The sequence below is a fragment of the Balearica regulorum genome, chromosome 13, assembly GCF_011004875.1.
Source record: "Balearica regulorum gibbericeps isolate bBalReg1 chromosome 13, bBalReg1.pri, whole genome shotgun sequence".
Taxonomy (NCBI): domain Eukaryota; kingdom Metazoa; phylum Chordata; class Aves; order Gruiformes; family Gruidae; genus Balearica; species Balearica regulorum.
The window spans coordinates 21,790,623-21,814,363 of NC_046196.1; the positions used below are offsets into that span (position 1 = coordinate 21,790,623).

Genomic DNA, 23,741 nt, shown 5'->3' on the forward strand with positions numbered 1-23,741 from the left:
ACAAAAAATCATGAGCTCTCTCCATACTTCTGGATGGAGAAGACACCAGCAAACATCTCCATGTTAAATCAGTTCACACAGTGACCCCAGCAGAAGTGTTTAGGTCCAAGGTGTGATGTAAGCAGCTTGCACATGAGTGCCTTACCCATACGCTCCCCTCTTCAGCTTAAACTAGTCTACCTTGTTACGAGCCAGAACTTAACTTTCAGATTGCCTTATTTTTAGCAGCAAGCCACAACTAGCACCTAAAGAGAATGCAATCAAATGTTTTAGTGACAAGGAAGAGCTGCTTTTTACAGCTAGAATCATTGTGTTAGAGGAGAAAAAACTTGGGAGGATCATCCTAAGAAACCTCTAGTGTTTTTCCTCCTCCCAGATGGAGGATCCATTAACCTTTGAAACAGCACGAGTTTGTGCTTTGTTTGTTATTTTATGCCAAGATGCATCTTCTTCCCAACATAAAGACAGCTGGTGTTCGAAGCTCCACGACCCATCACTTGTCTCACCTTCCTCATCCCCATGTCCAGAGTTATGCTGGGGCTCTGAGTCCTGGGGGTGAAGGGTCTTGTCCGGCTCTGGCAGATGAGAAATCCCATCGATGAGATCCTCGACTCCATCCAGGATATCGTTAGCGCACAGCTGAAAAGAACAAACACAACCCCACGCTGCACAACAGAAACCAAGCTGTGGAAAGAGCCACCACTAAAAACAACTCGTTTCTCCCGGGAGCTGGATTTGCAAGGTAGGTCTGTCCACGCAACAGTCACGACTAAGACCTCAGCATTGTTTCTGTGACACAGACAGGTGATCTTCCACTTTCCAGCATCATCAGCTCTGTCACCTCAGGCAGCCTGGCCACTTACAAAGCCACTTAATTGACTTGGCTAGTCTAAGTAACAGAGGTTTTAGTTCAATCAAAACTAAAGCTGATATGACTTTAATTCCTTCAATTAATTTGTCAAAGCTGGTTTCATTTTTTAGATCAGATACAATCGTTGCACGCTTTCTGCTTTTGATATTTACACTTCAGTAGGATCCAGAGAACCAGGTACGTACTAGGGGCCCTAGTGTTCTAAATCCTGTATCTAAAAGAGACCATGAAAACTTGTATTTTAAGTTCAGCACAAGAAAAGAGGGAAGGTGAAGGGAAGAAACACAGGGAGGAGAAAGGATAAGGGTGCAATGTAGCCAATTACAGCATTGGTCACCAGTAACATGCCATCATGTGTATAATTTGATCCAAAGACAATGACAAAAGAGTGGGAGCCAGCAGAGGAAAAGTAAAGGCTCTGACATAGATGAGCAATTGGTTTAAAGACAGGAAAGTAGTAAAACATTCACAAATATATCAGGTAGGAGTAAAGGGTCATTTTTCACAGAGAAGGTTTGTTACAGACCTGCAGGAGTCCTGCAGGATCTGTGCTGGGAACACATGCTTCTCAACATATTCATTAAAAACCTGGAACAGGAGGTGAATAGCGACATGACCAGGTTTGCTGATGCCACTGAGTTATTCAGGGTAGTAACAAGAGTGGCTGACTGCAAACAATCACCGAAGGACGTTACAGGAGTAACCGTATTAAAACGAAAGATGCACTTCAGTTCAGATAAATATAAAGCAATGCATACAGGGGAAAATTGGCAAGTTCAAGCTGACTGAGGGAACAAGATGTAGATGTAAGCTGATGTTTTCATGGAATTATGCCCAACAATTTAAAAAATGAGTACTGGGAGTTCTTTGGAAAGATCAAAGTTCAGATCCCCATCCCAAAAAGTATATAGAAGAACTGAAAAAGGGTCATGAAAGGCAAAAGGACAATCAAAGTTCTCGTACAAGGGATAAGGTAAATCAAGACCGTTTGACTTGAAAAAGGAGGCAGCTGAAGAGGGATATGATGGAGGTCTACAGAATCATGAGTAGCACAGACAAGATGGCTCCTCATTTCATCTTCAATGTAATGAGACTAGCAGTTTGCAAAATCAACAAATGAAAGGAGCTGTTTTTCCACACAACATGCAGAAAAGCCATGAAACTCCTTGTTCATAAGATGTTTAAGATGACAAAAAATTTCCCCAGGTCCAAGAAAAGACAGAACAAGTCTACAGAAGTGAAACTCATCAAGCTCTGTCAAATACAAAGATGCCAGACTCAATGGGCCTCTAAGCTGCAAACCGCAGCAGGCTGGGAGCACATTTGAGAGAAACATCACTCCTTACTTGCCTTGTTCTTATCCTCTTCCAAGACATCCACAGCTGAAGATGAGACAGGGCAATACGGGCCATCGTGGCCATATGAACCTCCGGCCTGACCCAGCACGGCTGGTCTAGTAATTGCATCAGCAATTTGTGACTGCTGCCAGACAGCAGAACAACAGGATTCACGCTGCCTGCACCAGGCTAGAGGCAATGGAAACAAGGGGAGGAAGCGGAGGGCAGGATCCCTACATTTACCCGCTACCTAAAATGCCAAGAAAGGGTCATACAAGTCTCGCAGCATGGAGGTGGCATCTTCAGAGGCAATGCAGGCAGTAACTGATCTCCACCTTCCCCAAACGACTTCTATGCTTACTGCTATACAACAAAGCAGCCTTGGCCTTCCACAGAAGTGTTTGAGACGCAGACACAGAGACATCACAGGTCTCCTTGGGGATGTTTCTGGGCTGGAGCCGAAGAGGAAAGTGAAGCGGCAGCTGGCTGCTGCATCTGCAGCTCTAGGATATCAGAGGAGTGACTGGGAGCATGAGGAAAGGGAGGTGAATCCAGCCTGTAAGAAAACTGCCGACAGTTCAAGAGAAAAAATGTTTACGTACCCTCTGCAGCTGAGAGTCAATCCGCCACATCCGCAGAGTCTGATCACGGGACCACGTAACCAGCTGGTAGTCTTTGGAACCTAAAAAGGATAGAAACAACTTCTAGACCCTGCTGAAAACAGAAACTCTCTCAGCCCTGTGTTTAGTGTAAACAGATTCAAGCAAGCCAGGAGGGAGACCCAATGGATAAGGCACTAAAACCAAAAGGCAGAGTGAGTCCTTTTCTGCTTTGAATTCACCTAGGAGCCTTTATGCCTGCCTACACCATGGTTACCACACCTCTGCATCGGGTATAATTTACAAGCAAAAGGCACAAAGTAAGTATAATGAATGTGATTCGAGTTTTCCAACTAGGAACTCACAAGCTCTAATACAACTTATTTAAGCAGAAGAATAATATAGTTCAAAAATGGATTTATTTTTACAGTAACTGTAAAATCAAAATATCTTTTAGTTCATCATATCGGTTTCTAGATGCAGATGATTTAAAATATTTCTAAGCAAAGAAAAGCTGGTTCTGCCCTCCCCTTTTTTCCTTCTGATACTTGGACGATGCCAAGACAAGTTCAGGTTGTAATGAAATACAGCTAGCCACATGCTATCTGTCAACAGATAAAGGTACACAGACTTATTTATGCCCATGTTTAGGGCCTGTGACACAGTTTAAGTTTCCCTTGTCAAACAGCTGCTGCCTTTAGGAATTTGCTGCTGCACAGCTGCTTCCTAGACCCTCTGCTGAGGCACGGGGGCTGTCTAAATACAGCACAAATCTCCTTCCACCGAGTCTGCTGTGCTATCTTGGTTGTCTCGGCATTGAAGCAGACTTGGAATGCTTGTATGATTGATATATGTTGCTTGAGATGAGCATGACTTCCAGCCTCGAACAATATATTAACTCAGCTAAGACAACACAACTTGTCTTGTGGTTCAAGACTGCTTGAATGTTCATACACATGCTGTCTTAGATTGTGCCTCCAGATCTTAAGATGGTTCTGTATCACTTTCCTCTTTTTGAAAGAGGAGAAGCAAGGTATAGAGAGAAAGGTGACTTAACTGAATTGCCCCGGCAGCTGGTGTCAGAGGGCTGGACCAGAACTTTTACACAGCACTGCAAAGCAGTACCACAAGTGACACCAAAGCCAGACGTGCTCGTTCTGTCGATGGCAGCTGAAGTGCTGGAAACAAAGCTCCGCTCTGTGTGGTTATCCAACCTCTAACAAGGAATCTCCTATATTTAGCTGCTGGAAAATTTAGTCAAGACTGAACTCTGACAGCAGCCTCTCTATCCCACGCTCTTCCTCCCCTGCCTTTGCCAGCACACAGATAAGGTGGGTTTGCTGGGTTTGTGATATGCTGGAGGTCGCTGATCCAGGCAGCGATGCAAGGGGTTAACTGGTTAGCCTGCAGCTCTGAGCAGGGGGAGGGTGCCTGCACTCCTGCACCCATCTAATAGTTCGCACGATTTATTCTGAAAGATCCATTTAAAAATAGACTCACAGGAGAGCGGAAGCAATTAGAGTCACCGCTGACCCACTCAGTATTTGGTAGATTTGCTTTGTTAGCATGGAAACAACAGGGCAATGCTTCTGTGGGCACTGCCATAAAACAAGTACAAAACAGCTGTAGCTTGAGGCGGGGCAGGGAGGAAAGTGGATAGGAGCTACTCCAAGGAAAGGCAAGAGTCAAATGTCGCTAGCACAAGCATCGCAGCCATGAGCCAGGCCTCTGCACCCCGACAGCCAACGGCCGCAGCGCAGGGGAGAGAGCACACCCAGCCCTGAACTCACCTTCTTTCTGCTTCCTCCACTGAAACTCCAGCACCACATCATCATGTCCCACAAAAGTGTGGACGGGCGTGTTCAAGTCAAAGACATTCCAGAGGAGGAGACTGTTCTCCCGACGGAGTTGGGGGACCATCACTGTCACCAGCCCATTGCTGAAAGGCTTGAGAGAGAAACACCCTTCCAGTTAGCCTTGGGGAGTTATGTTCCCATGCTGCTGTTATCATACTCTAATGTTTCCCTTTTCCCACCACAAAAATGCGTGGGTTTTAAAGGAGCTCAGCACAAAACAGAACCAGGCCTAAAACTGGGAGGGTCCCAATGCAATTGCCATGCAAAAACACTGTCTTACAAGGGATAAGATGCAGTACATCAAGATATTCAATGCAGCTCACTTATGATTAATCATTTCTTTCCACTGCTTCCTCACTTTTCAGCTGTAAGGCTGGAGGGATTTCACCATTGACTTTTCACATGGGATCCTTACTGCAATTTGCCTGGAACTGCAAAAACTGTGACCTGGGGGACTGAGCCCCAGCAGCTGCTCAGGGTCATGACACTCAGAGGAACACGGGAACCCAGACCCACACCCTCCACTGTGGGGATGGAGACAGGGATCAAAAATTCAAGGCACAGCACTGGCTCCAGGCCACATCCAGATGTCTGGGGAAGAGAACGGATATGACTGATGTTAGCTTCACATGGCCGGGTGCTTGCTCTATAAAAGGCAACAGTTCTAGGATTTGATATGCTCTAAGAGCCCACTGTGGCAAACTTGGAAACCTTGGGAGCAGAGGAAGCACTCAGAGAGGGCAGCAGACCGCTGCATTGCTCTGTGCAACAGTTACCAATACTGGAGCTGAGTGGAAAAACAGGACAGCGAGAGCAGCAGCCACTTTCTGAGCCCCTGCTCCCACCACCTACACCTGGGGTTTCACCCCCCCAGGAGGACGACACCAAAGAAGCCCTTCACCAGTTCTTCTTTATTTAATGTCCTTTTGTGCATTTGCTCTCACAGCACCAGTGGGGCTGGTGGGAGTTTCTCACTCACCGTATATCTTGCCTTCCAGACGGGAACCTGGCAGGGAAGGATATTGAGGTATTTCCGAGGCTGACGGTAATCCCAGAACTTCAAAAGAAACAAACAAAAACCACACCAAACAAAAAGACAAGCAAAGGCAGGAGTTAGCTAGCTATACTTTCAGGCTGCAGTTTTCCACGTGGCTTGCAGATATAACAGAGCTAAAAACATGCCAGGGTGCCCACAGCATCATTAGTAATCCCAGTCATTAACAACAGAGATGGCCCCAAAGGATAAATATCAAGCTATCGGCATCTGGCAGGATCCCTTAGACAACGAGTGACTTGGGGTCATATTCACAGTGATCATAGCTTGAGTAATTAGAGCAGGGAGACAGGCAGCCTGCTTGGACTTTCAGAGCTACAAGGTACCCTGCAGGCTCCCAGCCAATGTGCCAGTCCAGACTGGAGGCAGGCCCACCCTGCTGTTACTGCTAATTTTGTAATGAAGAATCTAACCTTTTGCTTTGCTAGAATACACATCAACTGCATTTGCCTCAGAGCTTAGCTAAATGTGAATGAACTCCATTTGGCTGGCACACAAAGCACACTATTTCGCCTCAAGTAAAGGGCCCTGCACAGCAACACTTCCAGGCTGTCTCTTATTGATAACCCAATTCAACATGAGTTTGGGAACCCCATGGGCTGGAGTATGTCTCCCCCCACGTTGCTGTAATTAGCTTGAGGCTGGCAACACTGCATTTTGGGGAGAAGGCTCTTCTGGCATCTGTGGCCAGCTCCCTTCTGGCAAGCAATAGGCAGAGGCGGTTGTTTTCTGCTTCCGTATTGCCCAAACCACCACAGATACGTGGCAAACATATGGGCACCCATCCTGCAACGACTTCTCTGCCTGTTCTGTAAGCGCACCCCTGGCTCAACACACACAGGCTGCCAGAAACAAAAAAATAAGGATCCAAATCTTGCCAATGGCAAGCACTCCACAAGACTTCGGCAGTAGTAGAAGGGGATCTGCTCCACCATCCTGACGTCTCCCAAGCAGGAGTCCCAGAAGCAAGACTTACCCTCACAGAGTTGTCCTGGCTGGAAGTGGCCAGCGTATACTCGTTGTCAGGATGCCAATCCAGACCGTGGATTTTAGAGAGATGAGCTGCCAAGTACTCTACTGCAGTGCTGGGTTTCTGCAAGGAGAGACATGTTCCTTCTCAGCACCCGACTCCTAAAATTTGGTCTAGTTCTTTGTCATAAAAAGAGATGCTTTAACAAGGGCAAGAGGTTGAACACCCTCCTGCTGGGGAAAGGGAAATAGCTCAGCAAAAGTAGTTGAAGGAAAGGTCCTGTGAACTGTGGCAAATTCCAGTCACCAAGTGTAGCCCTAAACCATGCTTTACACTCAGTAAAACAGTTAGGTACTCTTGAGATTAAAATGTTAACGGGCACAATTTCTGGGGAAGGAGGCTATCTACATGCTCTCTTCAGGCTCGTGAGCTCCCAATTCTCTCTAGTTTAAATCGATCCACAAGAGAGATCTGGGATAAAGTAGGACATTTTTCTCAGTATTTAACTGTGACCAGAGGGATGTCTGTATTGGGTAGGTGGGAATACGCACAGGCTGTTCAAGGGACCCTCAACTCACCCTTTTGTCCCATATTCGGACATCCCCATCGTGGCTTGTTGCTAAACAGTTGGCATTTTTCTTGTTCCATTTGACCTGGGAAGCTCCAGCTGTAGCACAAACAGAGCAGGTCAAACCAAGCAGTTAAAAAGTAAATGGCACAGTAAATCCTTGACCTGGGCTTTGAGCTGCTGCTCTTAGCACAGGAACAGCAGTTCAGAGGAAAGATATCTCAGAAGCCAGCATGAAGGATGGCATGAAAAATCACTAACTCCTGATTCCTCAGCTTAGCGTTTGTGTCCTGAAGACCTCAAAGCAAGAGCGTTCCAGTTGTGTGCTTAGAGATCTTCATCACAATTCCTAGCCAAGGGTTGCACCTGATTAAAATACTCAGGTCCACAGCTCAGATGGAGCAACTTCCTCCAGACAAGATCTGCAGGTTCATCACGCCCCTCCCAAATCCCTTCTGTTTTCATTCAAACTAATTCCAGGTGCTCAAGGATTGAGTCACTTGTCTCCCCAGCACCCTCTATACTATCTGATGCTATACAGGGAAACGGTGTTATTGATATATTATTAAAACAGAGGTGCAGGAGAAGGCTGCAGTGCAGGTGGACTCACTGGCTGGATCAGAAGAACCAACTGTCAAAATATACCACAGAAGTTAAAGACATCGATGGCATCGTAAAGAAACTGGATGACGATCCAGATATGATTATGTATCACCAGAGACTCAGCCAAGGGCCTAAAATCAAAAGTTGGTTGGTAGTTTCTAATAAGAAGCAAAATACAGCTTCAGTTGATGTGGATTGTTCAGATATTGTAAGAGAAACGTATGCTCTGTTCATCCTTATTCTGCCAGTATTTTCAAAACATTTTAAGCTATCAGAAAGGTGAGGTCCATGAGAAAGCTCAATGGATCTCAGCCTGCTGCGATGCCCCACCTTCACTACCCACCTCCTGCTGTATGGTGAGCAGATTCATCCTGACAACCTGGCAAAAAGCTAGTCCAGGGGCAAAAAAGCTGCGAACAGGCTGCCTGTTGATTGATTTGACCCACTCACTGAAGGGTACACAAACATCTGGACCAGCACTAAACAGAATGAGGCAAGGGAGGAAGGAAGCTTTCTGGGGAGCGAACTGCTAGGCTGGCTCAGGTGACCCATGAAACCTCCGCCTAGGCACCAGAACCAAAAGCTGCTTCTCTCTGATTCAGTAAGGTGTTTGCATTGCTGTGACAGAGAGGTTTGCTGGCTGGGAGGGAAGGGGGAGCCACTGCAGATGTGCAGCCTAAGGAGATCTAAGCAGCAGAGCATAAGAGATATGTGTTGCAAGGATTGCTGTAATACTGGGGACAGTAACTCAGGAAAAGGATGTTTTGCTCGTCATCTGTACTTTGCCCAGTTCCAACATGCAGCCGGTGAGGACTGACACGCGGCACCTGCCAGCAGGTGGTATTACAGGAGGCTGGACAGTCACACTGCCAACAGCCACGACCAGTGCCTTTCCAGAGCAAATGCAGCCCAAAGAGAGCACCTTCGTGTCACCGCTGCAGCCGCCTGCGTGTTGAGGGTGCCCCAGGGAAGCAGACACAGCCAGTTAACGGGCCCAGCCCCTCAGTAAGGAAGGGGGCAGGCTAGCAGTCAGCACTCAACACCACTGCCTTGGGTACGATTTAATTTCTCAGCTGATTCCATCAAACGTAAAAGGACACAGAGAAACTGCAAGCAAGCAACAGAGGACAAGCAGTGCAGCAGGGTGGTTAAGCAGGGAAGAAGATACTCATGTCTAGAGGAGATAAATGCCACGTGACGACTGTCCACCACTTTTACGACAGCCAGTCCAAGCACAACCTCTGCCCTCCATGCCTGGGAACCTCCAAGGGCTCCAAATCCCTTCTGAATTCTGCTCCTCTAAAAGGAGTTGTGAACTGGAGCCTCTCAGGCTGCTACTACATGGGACAATCACACGTGGTGGCACTTCTGTACACTGCCACGTTCAGCCACGGAGCATGAAGGGAGGGAAGAACAACAGCAGCGGCGTACAACACTAAATGTAGGTATTATAGCCTATATCACACACAGATGCCATACTTACCAACCGCAGAGAGTGAGACCGTAGGCTTCCTGGTGTCTCTGAAACACAACATGGCTAATGTGAGCACTCACAGCATAGCCCAGCAGGTCCAGCCTCCCCAGTGAGCTCCTTGCTATTCCAGGACTAATTTTATTGCTGATTCTTGGGAGCTAATGTGCCTTCTGCTTACCAAAATACACCATGTTAAATGGAACAAAGAAAGAGGTGACCAGCTGGAGGACAACAGCCATTGTGGCTTGCCACCACATACAGCAGCAAGTGTAGGATATAGGATGGAGTTGGAGGGGACTAGGGGGAGGAGAAACACGTGCAAAGTCTGGCATGTTGCAACTGGGCAGGCAAGGAAACACTGGGCTCACAAAGTCTTGCTGCAGGAAGCAACAAAACAACCTTTCCCAGGAGGATTAAAAGAAAGAGCTGTGGAAAAACTCAACAAAAGTCACTGATGTGTTTGTCAAGCCTTTGCAGACCCTGATTCAAGGCAGATGGAGCAGCAACTTCGGAGCAAAGACTTCATGTCTTGCATATAACAACAAAATCAGTAGGAAATAATCTCAGCTGTGTGCAGACTCTACAGACCAAATTCTGCTGTGGTAGAAGCCAGTGCAGCACCATGACAATTCCTAGCAGCCCGGACACGGATCAAAGCAATAATTCACTCTTTGACCTTGTTCCTCAGGAATTCACCTGCCCTTTCATGAAAAATGCCAGTGAAAATAAGGAATATTGTCTTCAGTTTTTTGTGTTTGCTGAAAAGCAGAACATTTTCTGGAATTTTCTCCAAGAATTTTCACTTAAACAAAAAGTTATTTTGTAAGAAAAATTAGGCAGAGAATTTCTAGCTACCCTTACCGCAGGGCTACCTCCTTAGGGCGTCAGCAGAGACAGCCGCTTCAGCAGGATGTTCATTTGCTGGAGGCCAGCAGCCCCGGGTCCTCGCTGCCCCGGCAAGCTCAGAGACCTCACCAGCACAAGTGGGATGCAGAAGCTAGGTGAAGACTGCCTAAGCAAGCATTTCTGGTCAAGTGATACACGCAGACACAAAATGATGGAAGGGCACAATAGAGTTAAAGCAGGGCTTCTGATAACAACCTTCAGAGAACTCTATTTTTTGCTTGGCACTAAGATAGTATCACAGAAAAACACAACCAGCAGTTATTGTCTCTCCATGTCTTTTAATTACACATTAATAATATATTGCCATTCTCAAGCACCATTTAACCAAGGATCTAAGCGCTGCACAGGAGCTAAACAAGCCTCAGGGTAGCCTGGTGCAGTGGGGTTATATAATTATCCTCCTATTATAACTGAGGAAAGGAGGCAGAGAGGAACAAAGTGACTTGCCAGGGGTCATAAAGAGTTGCTGTACAGCCAGCAAGAGAACCCAGCAGTCCCAAGTGCCGGTTCCATGCTTCTCAGGTGTAAAACGTGGGGTTTTAATACTGGTGGGTTTGGAAGGATCTGCTACCCTGAAATTACTCATGATAGAAAGCACCAGGAAGCAAGGGAAGGCATGAACAGGAAAAAGTTCCTGAATATCACTGCCAGTCTTCTCACACTGAGGGAGAGTCAGCAACAATCACTGAATTTAGTGGAAAAGAGCTGCACGATCGTGAAATGGGGCTCCATCAGTGCGTGCTTTGCCCTGCAAGCTGCTAATTATGGAAAGGAATCCAATGATTTCCCTGCAGTGCAGAAACATACGGATTCTTACTTGATGTCCCAGATGTAGATGTACGTGTCAACAGAACTGGTGACCAGCAGGTCTGGCTCAAACACCGCCCAGTCCAAGTCACTGCAAATGCAAAATCATAGTAAGTCAGCAAAGAAAAGCATGCACAGTTTGCATCAACTTCTCACAAGCCCCCAGTACATTTCTCCAACAAATTCACGGCTGCTCCATGACATACACTGAAACTTTTTAAGTAAAAAGCAGTATCTTCATCATTTCTCTAAGTAAATCCCAAGAAACAATGAAATGCTTCTAAGTAAATTCCAGTGAAGCATCCTCCTAGCCCTGAACTTTTCAGCTATTGTGTGCGTGCTTTTTCTTCCACAGGAAGAGGGACACTGCCTCAGCAAGTTCCCAGTCACCACGCGTTCTTGGCATCAACCCCTTATTCTGGGATGCCTTCCTGTTGGGCTCACCAGGTGCACCTGGGACACAAAGAGCCTCCAGTCAGCCATTTCAAGGGCTGCGATTACTTTCCACAATCAGAAGCTGGAGTAAAAACAGTCCTTCACCTGCATTTCCAGCCCTGCACTACAATACACCCCTAGAACGAGAGGTAGAAATCTTCCCTTGCACCACCATAACACACTGTGAACTTGATCTTTGGGATTACCTGCTTTAATTAAAGTGCTATCACACAGAAACACGGCTGGGATTCAATTTAGCAAACATGCTGCTGTCTGTTTCCCAGATGATGGTTGCTGTTCATTACAAGGACAGCAGCCTAAGGCAATGACACTCGAGCCATCAAAGGCTGGGTTGATATACTGGGGGGAGCCATGAGAGGGTGAGCAGCTTCACATCTGACGTCACCTCCAAATGGGAAGGCAGGACAGAGGGGCAGACAGTACAGGCCAGAAAAGTGAGTAAAATCAGGCTCAGAGTAGAGCCTGAGTGGGGCAGGACTGAAACATTCGCCTTCTGTGAAGCAACCCATCATTTTCCACCCAGAAGCCCGCCAGCATCCCTTGCTCCTCACCTGATCACACGCGTGTGCCCTTGCAGCGATGTGCAAACTTCACCATTACCTTCCTTCCACTTATACAGGTCAACTCGTTGATTGCTCTGAAATTAGATGGAAGAAAGGAGACAGTGTCAGGTGAATAAGGTAGGACAGAAATCCATATGTCAGGACTAGGTTCCCTTCTCTTTGAACAACCTCAGTTACCAATGAGTCACACTGCGGTTAGTGAAGTCCTTGCCCAAAGCAGGAGAGCAAAGACAAACCTACAGGCTGCAAGGATTCTCAAAAGCTTACACTTTAATTACAGGTCATGGTTTAACCCCAGCTGACAACTAAGGCCCACACAGCCATTCACTCCTCCCTGGCGGGATGGGGGAGAGAATCAGAAGGGTTAAAAGTGAGAGAACTTGTGGGTTGAGATAAAGACAGTTTAATAGGTAAAGCAAAAACTGCGCATGTAAGCAAAGCAAAACAAGGAATCCGTTCTTCAGCAGGCAGGTGTTCAGCCACCTCCAGGAAAGCAGGGCTCCATCACATGTAACGGTGACTTGGGAAGACAAACACCATCAGTCGGAACGTTCCCTCCTTCCTTCTTCCCCCAGCCCCTTATATGCTGAGCATGACATCATATGGTATGGAATGGACATGGACAGTGGGATCGAGTGCACCCTCAGCAGGTTTGCCGACAACACCAAGCTGTGTGGTGTGGTTGACGTGCTGGAGGGAAGGGATGCCATCCAGAGGGACCTTGACAGGCTGGAGAGGTGGACCCGTGCAAGCTGCATGAAGTTCAACAAGGCCAAGTGCAAGGTCCTGCACATGGGACGGCGCAATCCCAAGCACGACTCCAGGCTGGGCGAGGAATGGATTGAAAGCAGCCCTGAGGAGAAGGACTTGGGGGTATTGATTGATGAGAAGCTCAACATGAGCTGGCAGTGTGCGCTTGCAGCCCAGAAAGCCAACCGTGTCCTGGGCTGCATCAAAAGAAGTGTGACCAGCAGGTCGAGGGAAGTGATCCTGCCCCTCTACTCCGCTCTGGTGAGACCCCACCTGCAGTACTGGGTCCAGCTCTGGGGGCCCCAGTACAGGAGAGACATGGAGCTGTTGGAGAGAGTCCAGAGGAGGCCACGAAGCTGATCAAAGGGATGGAGCACCTCTCCTATGAGGACAGGCTGAGAGAGTTGGGGTTGTTCAGCCTGGAGAAAAGGCGGCTCTGGGGAGATCTAATTGCAGCTTACCAGTACCTGAAGGGACCTACAGGAAAGATGGTGAGGGACTGGTTATCAGGGAGTGTAGTGACAGGACAAGGGGGAATGGGTTTAAGCTGAAGGAGGTCGATTTAGATTAGATGTTAGAAAGAAATTCTTTACTGTTAGAGTGGTGAGGCACTGGCACAGGTTGCCCAGAGAGGTTGTGGATGCCCCATCCCTGGAAGTGTTTAAGACCAGGTTGGATGAGGCTTTGGGCAACATGATCTAGTGGAGGGTGTCCCTGCCCGTGGCAGGAGGTTGGAACTAGATGATCTTTAAGGTCCCTTCCAACCCAAACCATTCTATGATTCTATGAATATCCCTCTGGTCATTGGGGTCAGCTGTCCAGGTTGTGTCTCCTCCCAATTCCTTGTGCATCTCCAGCCCACTCGCTGGTGGGGTGAGGAGCAGAACAGCCCTTGGCTCTATGCAAGCACTGCTCAGCAATAACCCAAACATCTCTGTATTATCAACACTGTTTTCAGCACAAATCCAAAACATAGCCTCATACTAGCTACTGTGAAGAAAATTAACTCTATCCCAGCCAAACCCAGCACATTACATTCACTTAAAAATAAAGATAAACAAGAATGGGAGAAAAATAAAATAGAAAAAAATATCACATTGCAAAATGTTTCCATGAAATGATGTTCTCAGAGCTTTTATTTCCTAACAACACGCTGTAACTGCAGGCAACAGGCAGCCAAATTCTCCCTGCAGGAATACCCTGCCAGTCTGTTCAGATTCACAACTGGAGTTTTCAGTGAGGAGGATGATGGATCACCACCGGTCCTTCTCAACTCTCCCTCAATTCCCTTCTGGAATAATCAGGGCCATTGCCAAACACAAACAATACAGTCTAATGGCTTCAAGGTCACCTCCTCAAGGGTACTTCCATCCTTGTCAGCCCAGGAGAAGAAAAAACCAAAAGCCTTAAGTGCTTATCATTAACTGTAAACCACAGGAGCAAACCAGATGAATCAATGACAACATTATTTAGGGCTTCCAGGAATAAATCCTCCCCCAAATGCAGCCACACACAAAGTTACTTGAAACTAGTTACTGTGCTTTAAGTTCATGTTCTGCCTCAATCAAGGTTCTTTTCAGCCCAGGCCAACTCCTCTAATCTTTCTGTGGCAGGAATTGCCTTTTGGGGTGCATACATAGCTCCAAGCAGCGTGGGGTTTGGGCCAATATTGGAAATTCATGGTGATTTTGCAAAAGCAGAAATAACATGACTTCAAAATTTGATCTTCATTAGCCCCTTGCTTTCAAACTTACAGGTACATGAGGGAAAAGATAATAGAGAAAAGACTGATTTTACATTTTTAGTGACAGGTTTTGTGGTGGCATTTTTGGGTGGGGTTTTGTAAGCCCAAAGCTGCTTGATATGAATTTGAACTTGCAGATGAATACACTCCAGCCTTCCCTGAAATTGAAGGTTTCTTCCCAACTCAGCAATAATACATGGCATTTCTCTAATAGCTCACAGCAGGGCTGCACAAGAGCTCCGGGCAAGGAAAACTCCTTGCATGTTTCTCATTGACAGAAGGATTTAAGGGGGTAGAATGAAATTACCCAACGGGATTTGTCCACGACTCCAGAACTGATGCTACAAGATAAGGATCTCCAGAAGTTTCTCAGACTCTTACTGGGGCATCTCACACGGAAAGTGTTGCCTGTAGCACCAGGTGTGGGAGAATGACAGCTCATCCCAGCACGATTTTCTAAAAAAATGTGCTTCTTGTGATAAGTATCAGTATATGCTTCCAACAATTTCATCACCCTCTTGTTCAAGCATTTGTGACCACACAAAAGAAGTAACGAGGATCTAGGATAGAAAACAATGGCATTTCTGAAACAACAGCTTGGGAGTCCTCAGAAATGTGCTTGTGCCAGAGGGTAGACACACTGCCAAGCAGAGCAAGAGGACATGTTTCAGCTCTTCTGGAAAGAAGCTAAAAAAATAAGAAGCCCTTCTCCAAACACAAGGACAGACTTCCCTTCTGCCCGCACCACTTCCAATTAACGGCACCGCAAAGCAGGTGAAGCTGCTGGCACACAGGATGGCAGCCTTTTACACTCCCTTTCCATCCACAGGGCTGTCTACACTGCTTGTGTGGTATACCTGAACATATGACGACCTCAGCAGCAGACTCATGGGGGACTGACAGCCAGCTTGAGTCCAGAAGTAGGAAATCACATCTTCACAGTGCTGAATCCAAGCTGATTTAGCCTTCCCAATGCAGCTTTGCCCCTTAGGTATGGCCCTCACACATATCCACGCTGCCTCCAGGCCTGATCTGGGACACACGCTGTGAATCTGCTTTCCACTTCTGAACAAGACAGGCTAAATTCTAGGACAAGGATGTACTGCATCAGCACCAAATACCAGCTGTGAGACGGCTGGAAAGGAGGTGTTTCTGACCCAAACTGGAAAAGCTGTCCAATCTCATCTTGGGAATTCCTCACCTGATGTGTGTCAGCAATTACATCTAAAACACCAGAGCATCTTAGCATCTTCATTTATAAACGGGAGCCGTAAGGTTTGATGCCAGCTACACCCAGTTTCAGTCTGGGACAAGATGGGTTCCTCTCTCTACTCAGGGCAGCAAGAGACAGGAGTGCTCAGATGGGCAAGATGGGCACAGCCCCCCTTTGCAGCAAGGTCCTGCTCAGATCAGCATTAACCCATCCCTGGACATTGCCTTCAGAGTGTGTTTGAAAAGAAGCTTTCCTGCTCTACTCACGGCCTGAACAGCACATTTCCTTACTTGGTTTTGATTTTCACAAACTGTACCCAGAAATAGTGCTGAAGGACACCGTTTTTCAAGTTTTGCTAACTCCATTCAGAAGCAGATAGCTGCTGAAGATATCGGTCATTTACCAGAGCTGGGTGGAGATGGGCCGGGGAATGCCAGAGAACAACCAACCAAAGGCTCCTAGCTGACAACACTGCTTCACATTTAAGACTGCCTTTAAGATCAATCGTAGCCTGTCCAGGAAGCAAAAGCAACAAAAATCCCAGGAAACCACCTTCAGCTAAGTGTTTTCTCAAAAAACCAGATGAAACCTCGCTCACCACAGCTATTCCAGGACTCTCAGGCTATAAGGCAGATGCAACACGGCAGCAAAGGCACCCCGCCACGAGAACCGTCTGCGCCCGGTTGCTGCAGCACTGTGGCTGATGGCTAAAACTGCTGCTACGAGAAGCTCAGGGCTCTAGATGAACAAGCTACAAGCGTGATAGACCGAGTAAAGATCGGAGCTACAAACTACCCTCAAATCTTAGATAGCCACTACGGCTTCTTCAGACCAGGCTATTTACTACTTCACACACTGAACAAGAACTCCTCCCTGCCCACTGCAAACCTAGATTGTTACAGTGGTGAGCCAGTATTGACTTGTGCTATTTACAGACCGCCTGGTGCACCACATCCCACCAGGAAGGCAGGGAGGGGAAAACAAACCAGCACAGAATAAGAAATTCAGTAAGCATGCAAATCTCATAACAGAATGAAAGTTAGAAAGAGAGCGCATCCCCCCCCCTTCCTTCCAGAAAAGGAGCGTTTGGGTGCCCGATTTATTTGGCAAGGTGTTTTATAAAAGACAAGCAAGCAAAACTAGATTCAACACTGACCGAACAATCAAGCCAAATACCTCCCTGGCAGTAGATCAGTTAGGCCTTGATCTTGCAACGTGACTTGCAGGGACGTGCCTGTGCCAGCTCCACACAGCCTTCCAAGCCTGCAGAAGTCCACCCATGAAAGAAAGACCGGGGAAGATGATGAGCTAGAACTTTTAAATGACTGAACTTACCGAAGCTGCGAAGTAGTACGCATAGCTGTCGTGTGGGTTCCACTGCACTGCCCCGATGTCCCACTTGCTCTGTCGGGAGATCTTTCGATGACCCTCATTTGGTGCATCTAGGTTGACTATGTAGAGGAAACGGCGGCTGCAAGACACACAGAGAGGCTGGATCGCACAGGACTGATCTCAAAACCCCAAGCTCACGTGGAGCTCACAGCCTTGTGCCTAGAGGACCAAACAAGAGCAGGATTTGACAAGACAAATGAAAATACTACTCCTGAGAACGCTACGTTTGACCACATACTTCAAAAAGGGCTATGTTTAAAAAAAAAATATGAAAAGACCCACTGAAATTAGACAGGATTTGCAAACGCACCGTGTAGCTCACACCACAGTAAACCCCAGATAACTAGGATACAAAAAGCACCAGGAAATGCAAACACATCCAAATACGCTTTGCTGACCTCATGCAGCAGAGCTGAGGTGGTGCAGGACAAGGGAGTGCAACGCAACAGCTTCACAGGAGTCAAAATCAGCCTGGAGAGGTTGCTCTGAGCAAGAGTTAAATGAGCCTTGACAAACATAAGATGATTCTACGTGGCTCTGCGTTTCCACACCACGCTGTTTGGGGGGCTTGGTTCTGCAGACAGTACAATTACACCAGCACAGAGCTAGCTCAGCTGCAGCAGCTTATTAACATGGGTGGACACAGCACTGCACTGACCTGGTTATATTACTTACCTGAGCTAACCCTATATGCTGCAGAGAGATATTTGCATGACGCTGAACCTGAGCTCAGACATCCTGCTGGATGCGGCCAGCTCCTCACAAAGCCAGGCAAGGTATCATTCCCTCCACAGTGTGATTCATCTTACAAGCAAGATAAACCGCCCAGAAATAATTGCGAGCCAGCTGAACTCTAATGGAAGACCAGCACCAAAACATATTGAACCATATATAATTAACCACACCAGCGTATGTCAGCTGTGTAGCAAGCGTACAGCTGCTCTGAGCACCGCGAATTTCCCCAAGAGAAGGAACACAACATCTTTGCTGCCTTTCCAGACCAAAGTCCTCAGGGCTCCTTACTCTGAAGAGTGAAAATCCTGAGCCCTCAGCTTTGAAATAACGGACGCAAATCCCAAAGGGCTGCTGAGCATGCAGGAGAAGCCTGAAAAGCAGAAGGCCATGGACCCGATGTTGAATTGCAGGCAGGCCACGGCCAGCTCACCCAAAGAAGCAAACTGTGAAACTAGGCAGGTCTAAGGAGGAAGAGGCATCAAGTTAGACTCAAACCAGCTGCTGAGCTGGTTGTTCCTGTGCAGGGCTGCTGGACCAAGGGTTTACGTGGAAGCCAGCAGGTCTCCCGAGTTGTATCAAAGGACCCGCTTCCTCTAAGACTGACCAAAGGTCAGCGATGCTGAATTTGAAGTGAACATCCTAATTGGTGTGGCAATTGTGTCACTGACAGCGGGACAGGAATAGCTGTTAGTGCTGAAAGGCGGCAGCTGGGCAGGCAACCGCTGAGCTGTTTGAAGACTTGCCCTGGAGGTGGCTACATAATGCCAACCCCTCCTGGAGCTCTGGCCCCTACTACTCTTGTTGAGTATCATCCCACACTGAACCAGCAGAGGAGCAGGTCAGAGAGCTGAGATCCTCTGCCCAAATACACCACAGCAATATTTGGGGCAAATTTTGTCTTAAGGAAATGATTTAATCTGTATTTCAAGCAGAATCCAAACAGTATTTCAGGATGCTCCCACAAGTGGATGTGAGAAAGCATGCATCAGTAAAGCCAGTATTTTATTCTGCTGCTGTTGCTGTATCCCATTGAAAATGTGACCTGGAATCCTTTTCATCAAGCCTTGAACAGAATTCAAAGCTGCACCTTTCTGAAACAATACATCAGCCCTTCAATCGAGGTCAGCCTGAAGGTTGCTGGTTTGGCTCGTGGAAATGACTGTCACACGTTTCTAATGGGGACTGTCACACTCACCCCGAGAGTACTGCGCGCTGTCCCAGGCAATCCACTGACATCGCAGTCGCCTGTTAAAAGGAAACAGAGAACAAAACTAAATTATACCTGTCAGGCCAGCTTCTCAGTCAAACACACAGCTTTGGGGAGGAGCTCAGGAAAACCTGCCAGCTCATCTTCAGGGAATAAGCTGCTATGGTAAGAGTCAAGGCTGATATCTGTCAGGGATGGCAGAAGTAATGTCCCCTTAAAGAACCACAGATGGGTGATGGGGCATAGCGACTGATTTTGGGGCGCTGAATAGCACACAGAAAACATCTTTGTTAGGGTAAACTGAAGACAAGACCTGGCAGACACCATTACAAGCACTGAGACCTTGCTCCCTTCTCCCTGCTATGGCAATCACAGCTGCAGCTTTTCAATCAGCAATCTCTAATAATCCGTATTAATCAGCCTCTGCTCCTGCTCAGGAGCTTTCTCAGTCTCTTTCTCTCTTCCATTGCAGGGCCAGACTTAATTATATATGTACTGGGAGATAGAAGTGCAACCATTTGTGTATGACTGGTTTCCAAAAATGAGAGATGGTGAAGAAGCATCAGAATTTACTTTGGCATGGCTTGTAAAGAAGGCTAAGAGGTAACTTAAACGCCATAAGAAGAAAAAAATAAAATAAAATAGGCTGTTTGAACATTGTCTTCCCCTCTTTTCATTCAGAATGGAATTGGCCAATCACCTCATTTAATCACCAAGCAAATAAAGGCAAATTTTACTTGGAAAGCTGAACAGTTCGGCCCATAAACATAGATATGACTTGAATGCAGTTTTTAACGTTCACAGTACAAAATCAGAATACGACCCATATTCTTCAAACTAACTGCTGTCATCTTCGAAGCAACCTCTCTGAAGGCTCAGGATGTCTCTGCCACTGTTCAGGATTCTGCTAAGTACTCTCAGCATGGATATAACAAGACTTCAGGATGTCCCACAGCTACTACTTGTAAGCATCACTAAAACCAGACAGACAGTGTGGCAATCCCACTCCAGTTCAATCAGATTTGACAAGAGAATAACCATCACAAAAACCTAGGTTTTTTTCAACCAGGGCCCCATCCCCTGCTTGCAAGTACCCCAGTTAAGGGAAAAACAGCATCATGGGCTCATTCTTTGCTAGAGACCAACAGTCCACATGGGAAAGAGCTACAGGAGTCTGCAGTAAACCAAGCGAGTTTCCCTGCTTTTGCTGCTCCAGGAACAACGACTTGTTTTCATGGCTTTTTCCTAGTCTTCTGGCAAGGCTTTTCTAGTCCTAAAAATAATGCTGTAAATAAGAAGCCAGTTTTAAAATCTTTAAGTGATAAAGAAGTAATTCCAACTTCCTAGATTTCATAGCACCCTCCAAAAAACAAAGTGGGTTACTAAAAAGCAAGCAGGAGAAGGAAGTTTTCCCAGATGATGTTCATTTCACTTGTGAGGAATTAAAATGAGGATCACTAAAGCAATTACGGGAACCAGAACTTTCTCATGTGATGAAGAGCTCATCAGCTGACATACCTCATACAGCTGGGGCCATCTTGCCTCAAGACAGGAGAAAAACCCCATCAATTTCACATGATTATTTCATACATGAGTTTATTTTTTCTGGTGTTGGCACCAGGATCTCATAAATCCTTACAAATTGTTTTTACTAATGAACATCGGTAAACTGTTTTTCCAGACACTGAACATCATAAAATGTAATGAGTAATTAGAATGAAGTAAAAAGCTTCACATGTCAGGCTGCTAGTCTGGTGGGTCACAAAGTCATTTTATGGCAATAAACAGTTCCCTACAATACTACAGTCTTATCCAGGCAACAGGAAAAAACCAAAAAGCTGTCATCTAATATGCTTGGTATATCGATATGTCAGTCTTCACAGCACAACCTTCCCGAAGGGGGGAGCTGAAACTGAACAAACCACCCTAAAAGCAGCTTTTATCCTAAACCAACAATCAGGATAGCTAGAATTGCTGTTTATGGGTTACAATTATGTGAATAAGCACGGTAGGAGTAATGCACATTTGAAAACCTGCCCACAGCCCAGGCAGCATCTTCTCAAACTTCAAACGTCTACATTGGCATTTCACTTGATTTCTGCTAGGCAAGCCAAGAAAAACACCTTTTCGTGTCTGAACTTACATTAGTTTTGACTCTAGCTTCATTCTCTCCACCTGAAAGGCAACAGACCAACTCAATTTGCCAAGGCTATACTAGTTTTCAAGAGCTGCAAACTCTTAGCAAGAAAGACCAGTTCCCTGCGTAGCTAACTTCCCATCTACACGCTGAGTTGCTACAAATGGTACTATTTCCCCATCGGACATGGTGAGTTTTACTCACCTTTTGACAGCACAGCCAGCCTGTGGGTCACATCTAAATCAGAAGAGTACAGAGCCTGCCACCTCTGTCAGCTTGTACAGAAAGATGATGCTTGTAGGCAACACTGGCACCAAACTACTCAGAGATTTTCTGAGGCGTTACAGGTTGGGTGCTGTAGTTTTCACACAACCACTCTGGCACGGTGAACAAAGACAACTGCAGCGCCTGCAGACACGTACAGTCTATAAATGTAACAGCTACCCACTCTTTTGACTTGTTTCCATTTAAATTGGTTTTGGGGTAGGGGTTTTGGGGTAGCATGGCCTACAGGCAAACCTCAAGCCTGGTACAGGACAGCTAAAAGGTGTTTCAGTTTCTCAAGCTCACGTTCGCCATCTGCAAAAAACATTCATGGAGATTCCTAAAAAAAAAAACACCCTCAAGCACAAGTATATAAATGAGTTTAGCTTAAAGCAGTAGTCTAGCACCCCCGGTCACTGAAGCTCTCTAGTTTCATACGACAGAGCAGGCAGGTCAGAACAGCTCTAGAAAGATCACACCAGAGTAAACAGAAACGACCAAAATACCAGTGGTTAACCTCTCTATTAAGGTATAGCCTGCACAACAGCGAGATTGAAACCAACTGCTGCAGAAGAGGATGGAAACACCTGTTCTCTCCCCTCTCTGCTCCCACACACCAGTCATTATGAATAAGCAATCAAATCATGAGGCCACATATCTCCTGAGCCAGATGCAATCTGAATCTGTGATCTAGGAAGACATACCTTCGTATCTCATTACTGGTTTCCTGAGAGCAAATCCTCACTAGCAGACAAGGCTGCTTTAACGTTTCTTCCAGGAGGAAAACACAACCGATATAAAGCTTCTGAAGTGCGAAAGCGTTGTGAGCTTACAGAGGGTAGGCTGGATGTAGCACGCAGGATTCAACACCCCTATTTGCAATGCTGAACGCAGAGCTGCCATTGCTCCAGTAGGAGAGGACAAACTAGAAGTTGAAAGACTTTCCAGAGCTATTTTTTTTTTTATTTTTCTGGGTTTCCTGCTGAAGTAGTTCATAGTTCACCCACCATATCCAGCTTCGCTAAGCAACTGCCAACGTCTTAAAAAACCAAACCAAAACACAACACATTTCCTAGAATAGCTTCTAAGAGAGCAGGTAAGCAAACTCTGAGGGGAGTTCTACTGTAACCAGCAACTTCAGAAACAAAACCTGACCTTTTTCCTATTTATAAAAAAATCTAACCCGCTTTTCCTGTTAATTGAGCATTACTCAACAACTTACATTGCAGCCGAGAAAGCAGCTATAATGGTCTCAGAGGAAAAATGAGGAAAGATGTGTGTGAAATGGGACTATCTTCTATTAGGCCTGCCAACATAGTTTTAAAATTTTTTCCAAGATCCAATTAAGATTAGAAATACAGTGCCTCGTGAATTAAGGCATTATCTCCGCGCAAACGGCTCCGACACCGGCTCAGCCCCTTCCACAGCCGGCGAAAGGCCCCGCGGGGCCGCCGAGCCCGCCCAGGCCGGGACCCCCCGCCGCTCCTCACGGGAAGGGCCTGGCCCGTGCGGAGCTGCCCCCAGAGGGCCGGTCAGAGCGGCATTCCCCCCCCCCCAACCTGGGCGTCGCGGAACTCCACCACCACATTCTCGCTGCTCCAGCGCGCCGCCATCTTGGGCCGCCCCAGCAACCCCGGACGCCGGCGGCGCGGGGGAGGAGCCGGCGGCAGCGCGCCTGCGCACAGCGGGGCACCGCGCGGGGGCGGCTGGGAAATGTAGTCCGCGCCTATACACCACCATCACACCCCCCCCCCCCGGTGAACCGGGGGCAGAACGTCCCGAGGGACTCCGCGGGGCCTCAAGGCCCGGGCGGCGCAGCGGGACCCGCCTGGGCCCGTTCTCCCCGGAGGGGCTCGTTACGGCGGCCTCCGAGCAGCAACGGCCCCGCTGCAGGCCCTTGCGGACCGGGGTGTCTGTGTGCTGGCGGAGGGGGGGGGGGTCGAGGCCTGTGCTCCGCGGGGCACCGCCCGCCCGGGGAGCGGCGTCTCAGTGACCCGCAGGCCGTGGCGGGGAACGCAGGCCCCGGCTGCGGCGGCCGGCAGCAGCGCAGGGGTTAAGGGCGGCGGGCCGGGGGGGCCGGGGGCGGGAGCATGCGTGCTGCCGGCCTCTATTGTCTCCGGCGCGGCGCCGAGCACCCAGGCGGCTGGCGGCGGCCGGCAGCGAGGCCGTGCCCAGCGCAGCGGAGCGGGGCGCGCCGCCCCCGCCGCCCCCCGCCGCCCCATGGGCCGCAGCTGA

At 47.6% G+C, this 23,741-nt stretch overlaps 1 protein-coding gene across 2 annotated transcripts in view; it reads right to left on the reverse strand.

Moving 5' to 3' along the window:
• Positions 1–23,235, reverse strand: part of WDR59 (WD repeat domain 59) — a 50,585-nt gene extending 27,350 nt beyond the window's left edge. The window contains exons 1-12 of one of the 2 annotated variants that reach the window (XM_075766029.1): positions 23,066–23,235; positions 19,094–19,143; positions 17,107–17,242; positions 12,053–12,138; positions 11,056–11,136; positions 9,342–9,379; positions 7,266–7,354; positions 6,694–6,810; positions 5,643–5,720; positions 4,598–4,754; positions 2,811–2,890; positions 507–639 (exon numbers count right to left, since the gene is read on the reverse strand). In XM_075766029.1, the coding sequence (XP_075622144.1) occupies positions 507–639; positions 2,811–2,890; positions 4,598–4,754; positions 5,643–5,720; positions 6,694–6,810; positions 7,266–7,354; positions 9,342–9,379; positions 11,056–11,136; positions 12,053–12,138; positions 17,107–17,242; positions 19,094–19,143; positions 23,066–23,119 (1,099 nt within the window). In that variant the 5' untranslated portion in view covers positions 23,120–23,235. Of the gene's footprint in view, positions 1–506; positions 640–2,810; positions 2,891–4,597; positions 4,755–5,642; positions 5,721–6,693; positions 6,811–7,265; positions 7,355–9,341; positions 9,380–11,055; positions 11,137–12,052; positions 12,139–17,106; positions 17,243–19,093; positions 19,144–21,248; positions 21,378–23,065 lie in introns of those variants that run through there. The other variant, XM_075766030.1, reaches the window with a different exon arrangement.
• Between the last annotated feature and the right edge of the window lie 506 nt (positions 23,236–23,741).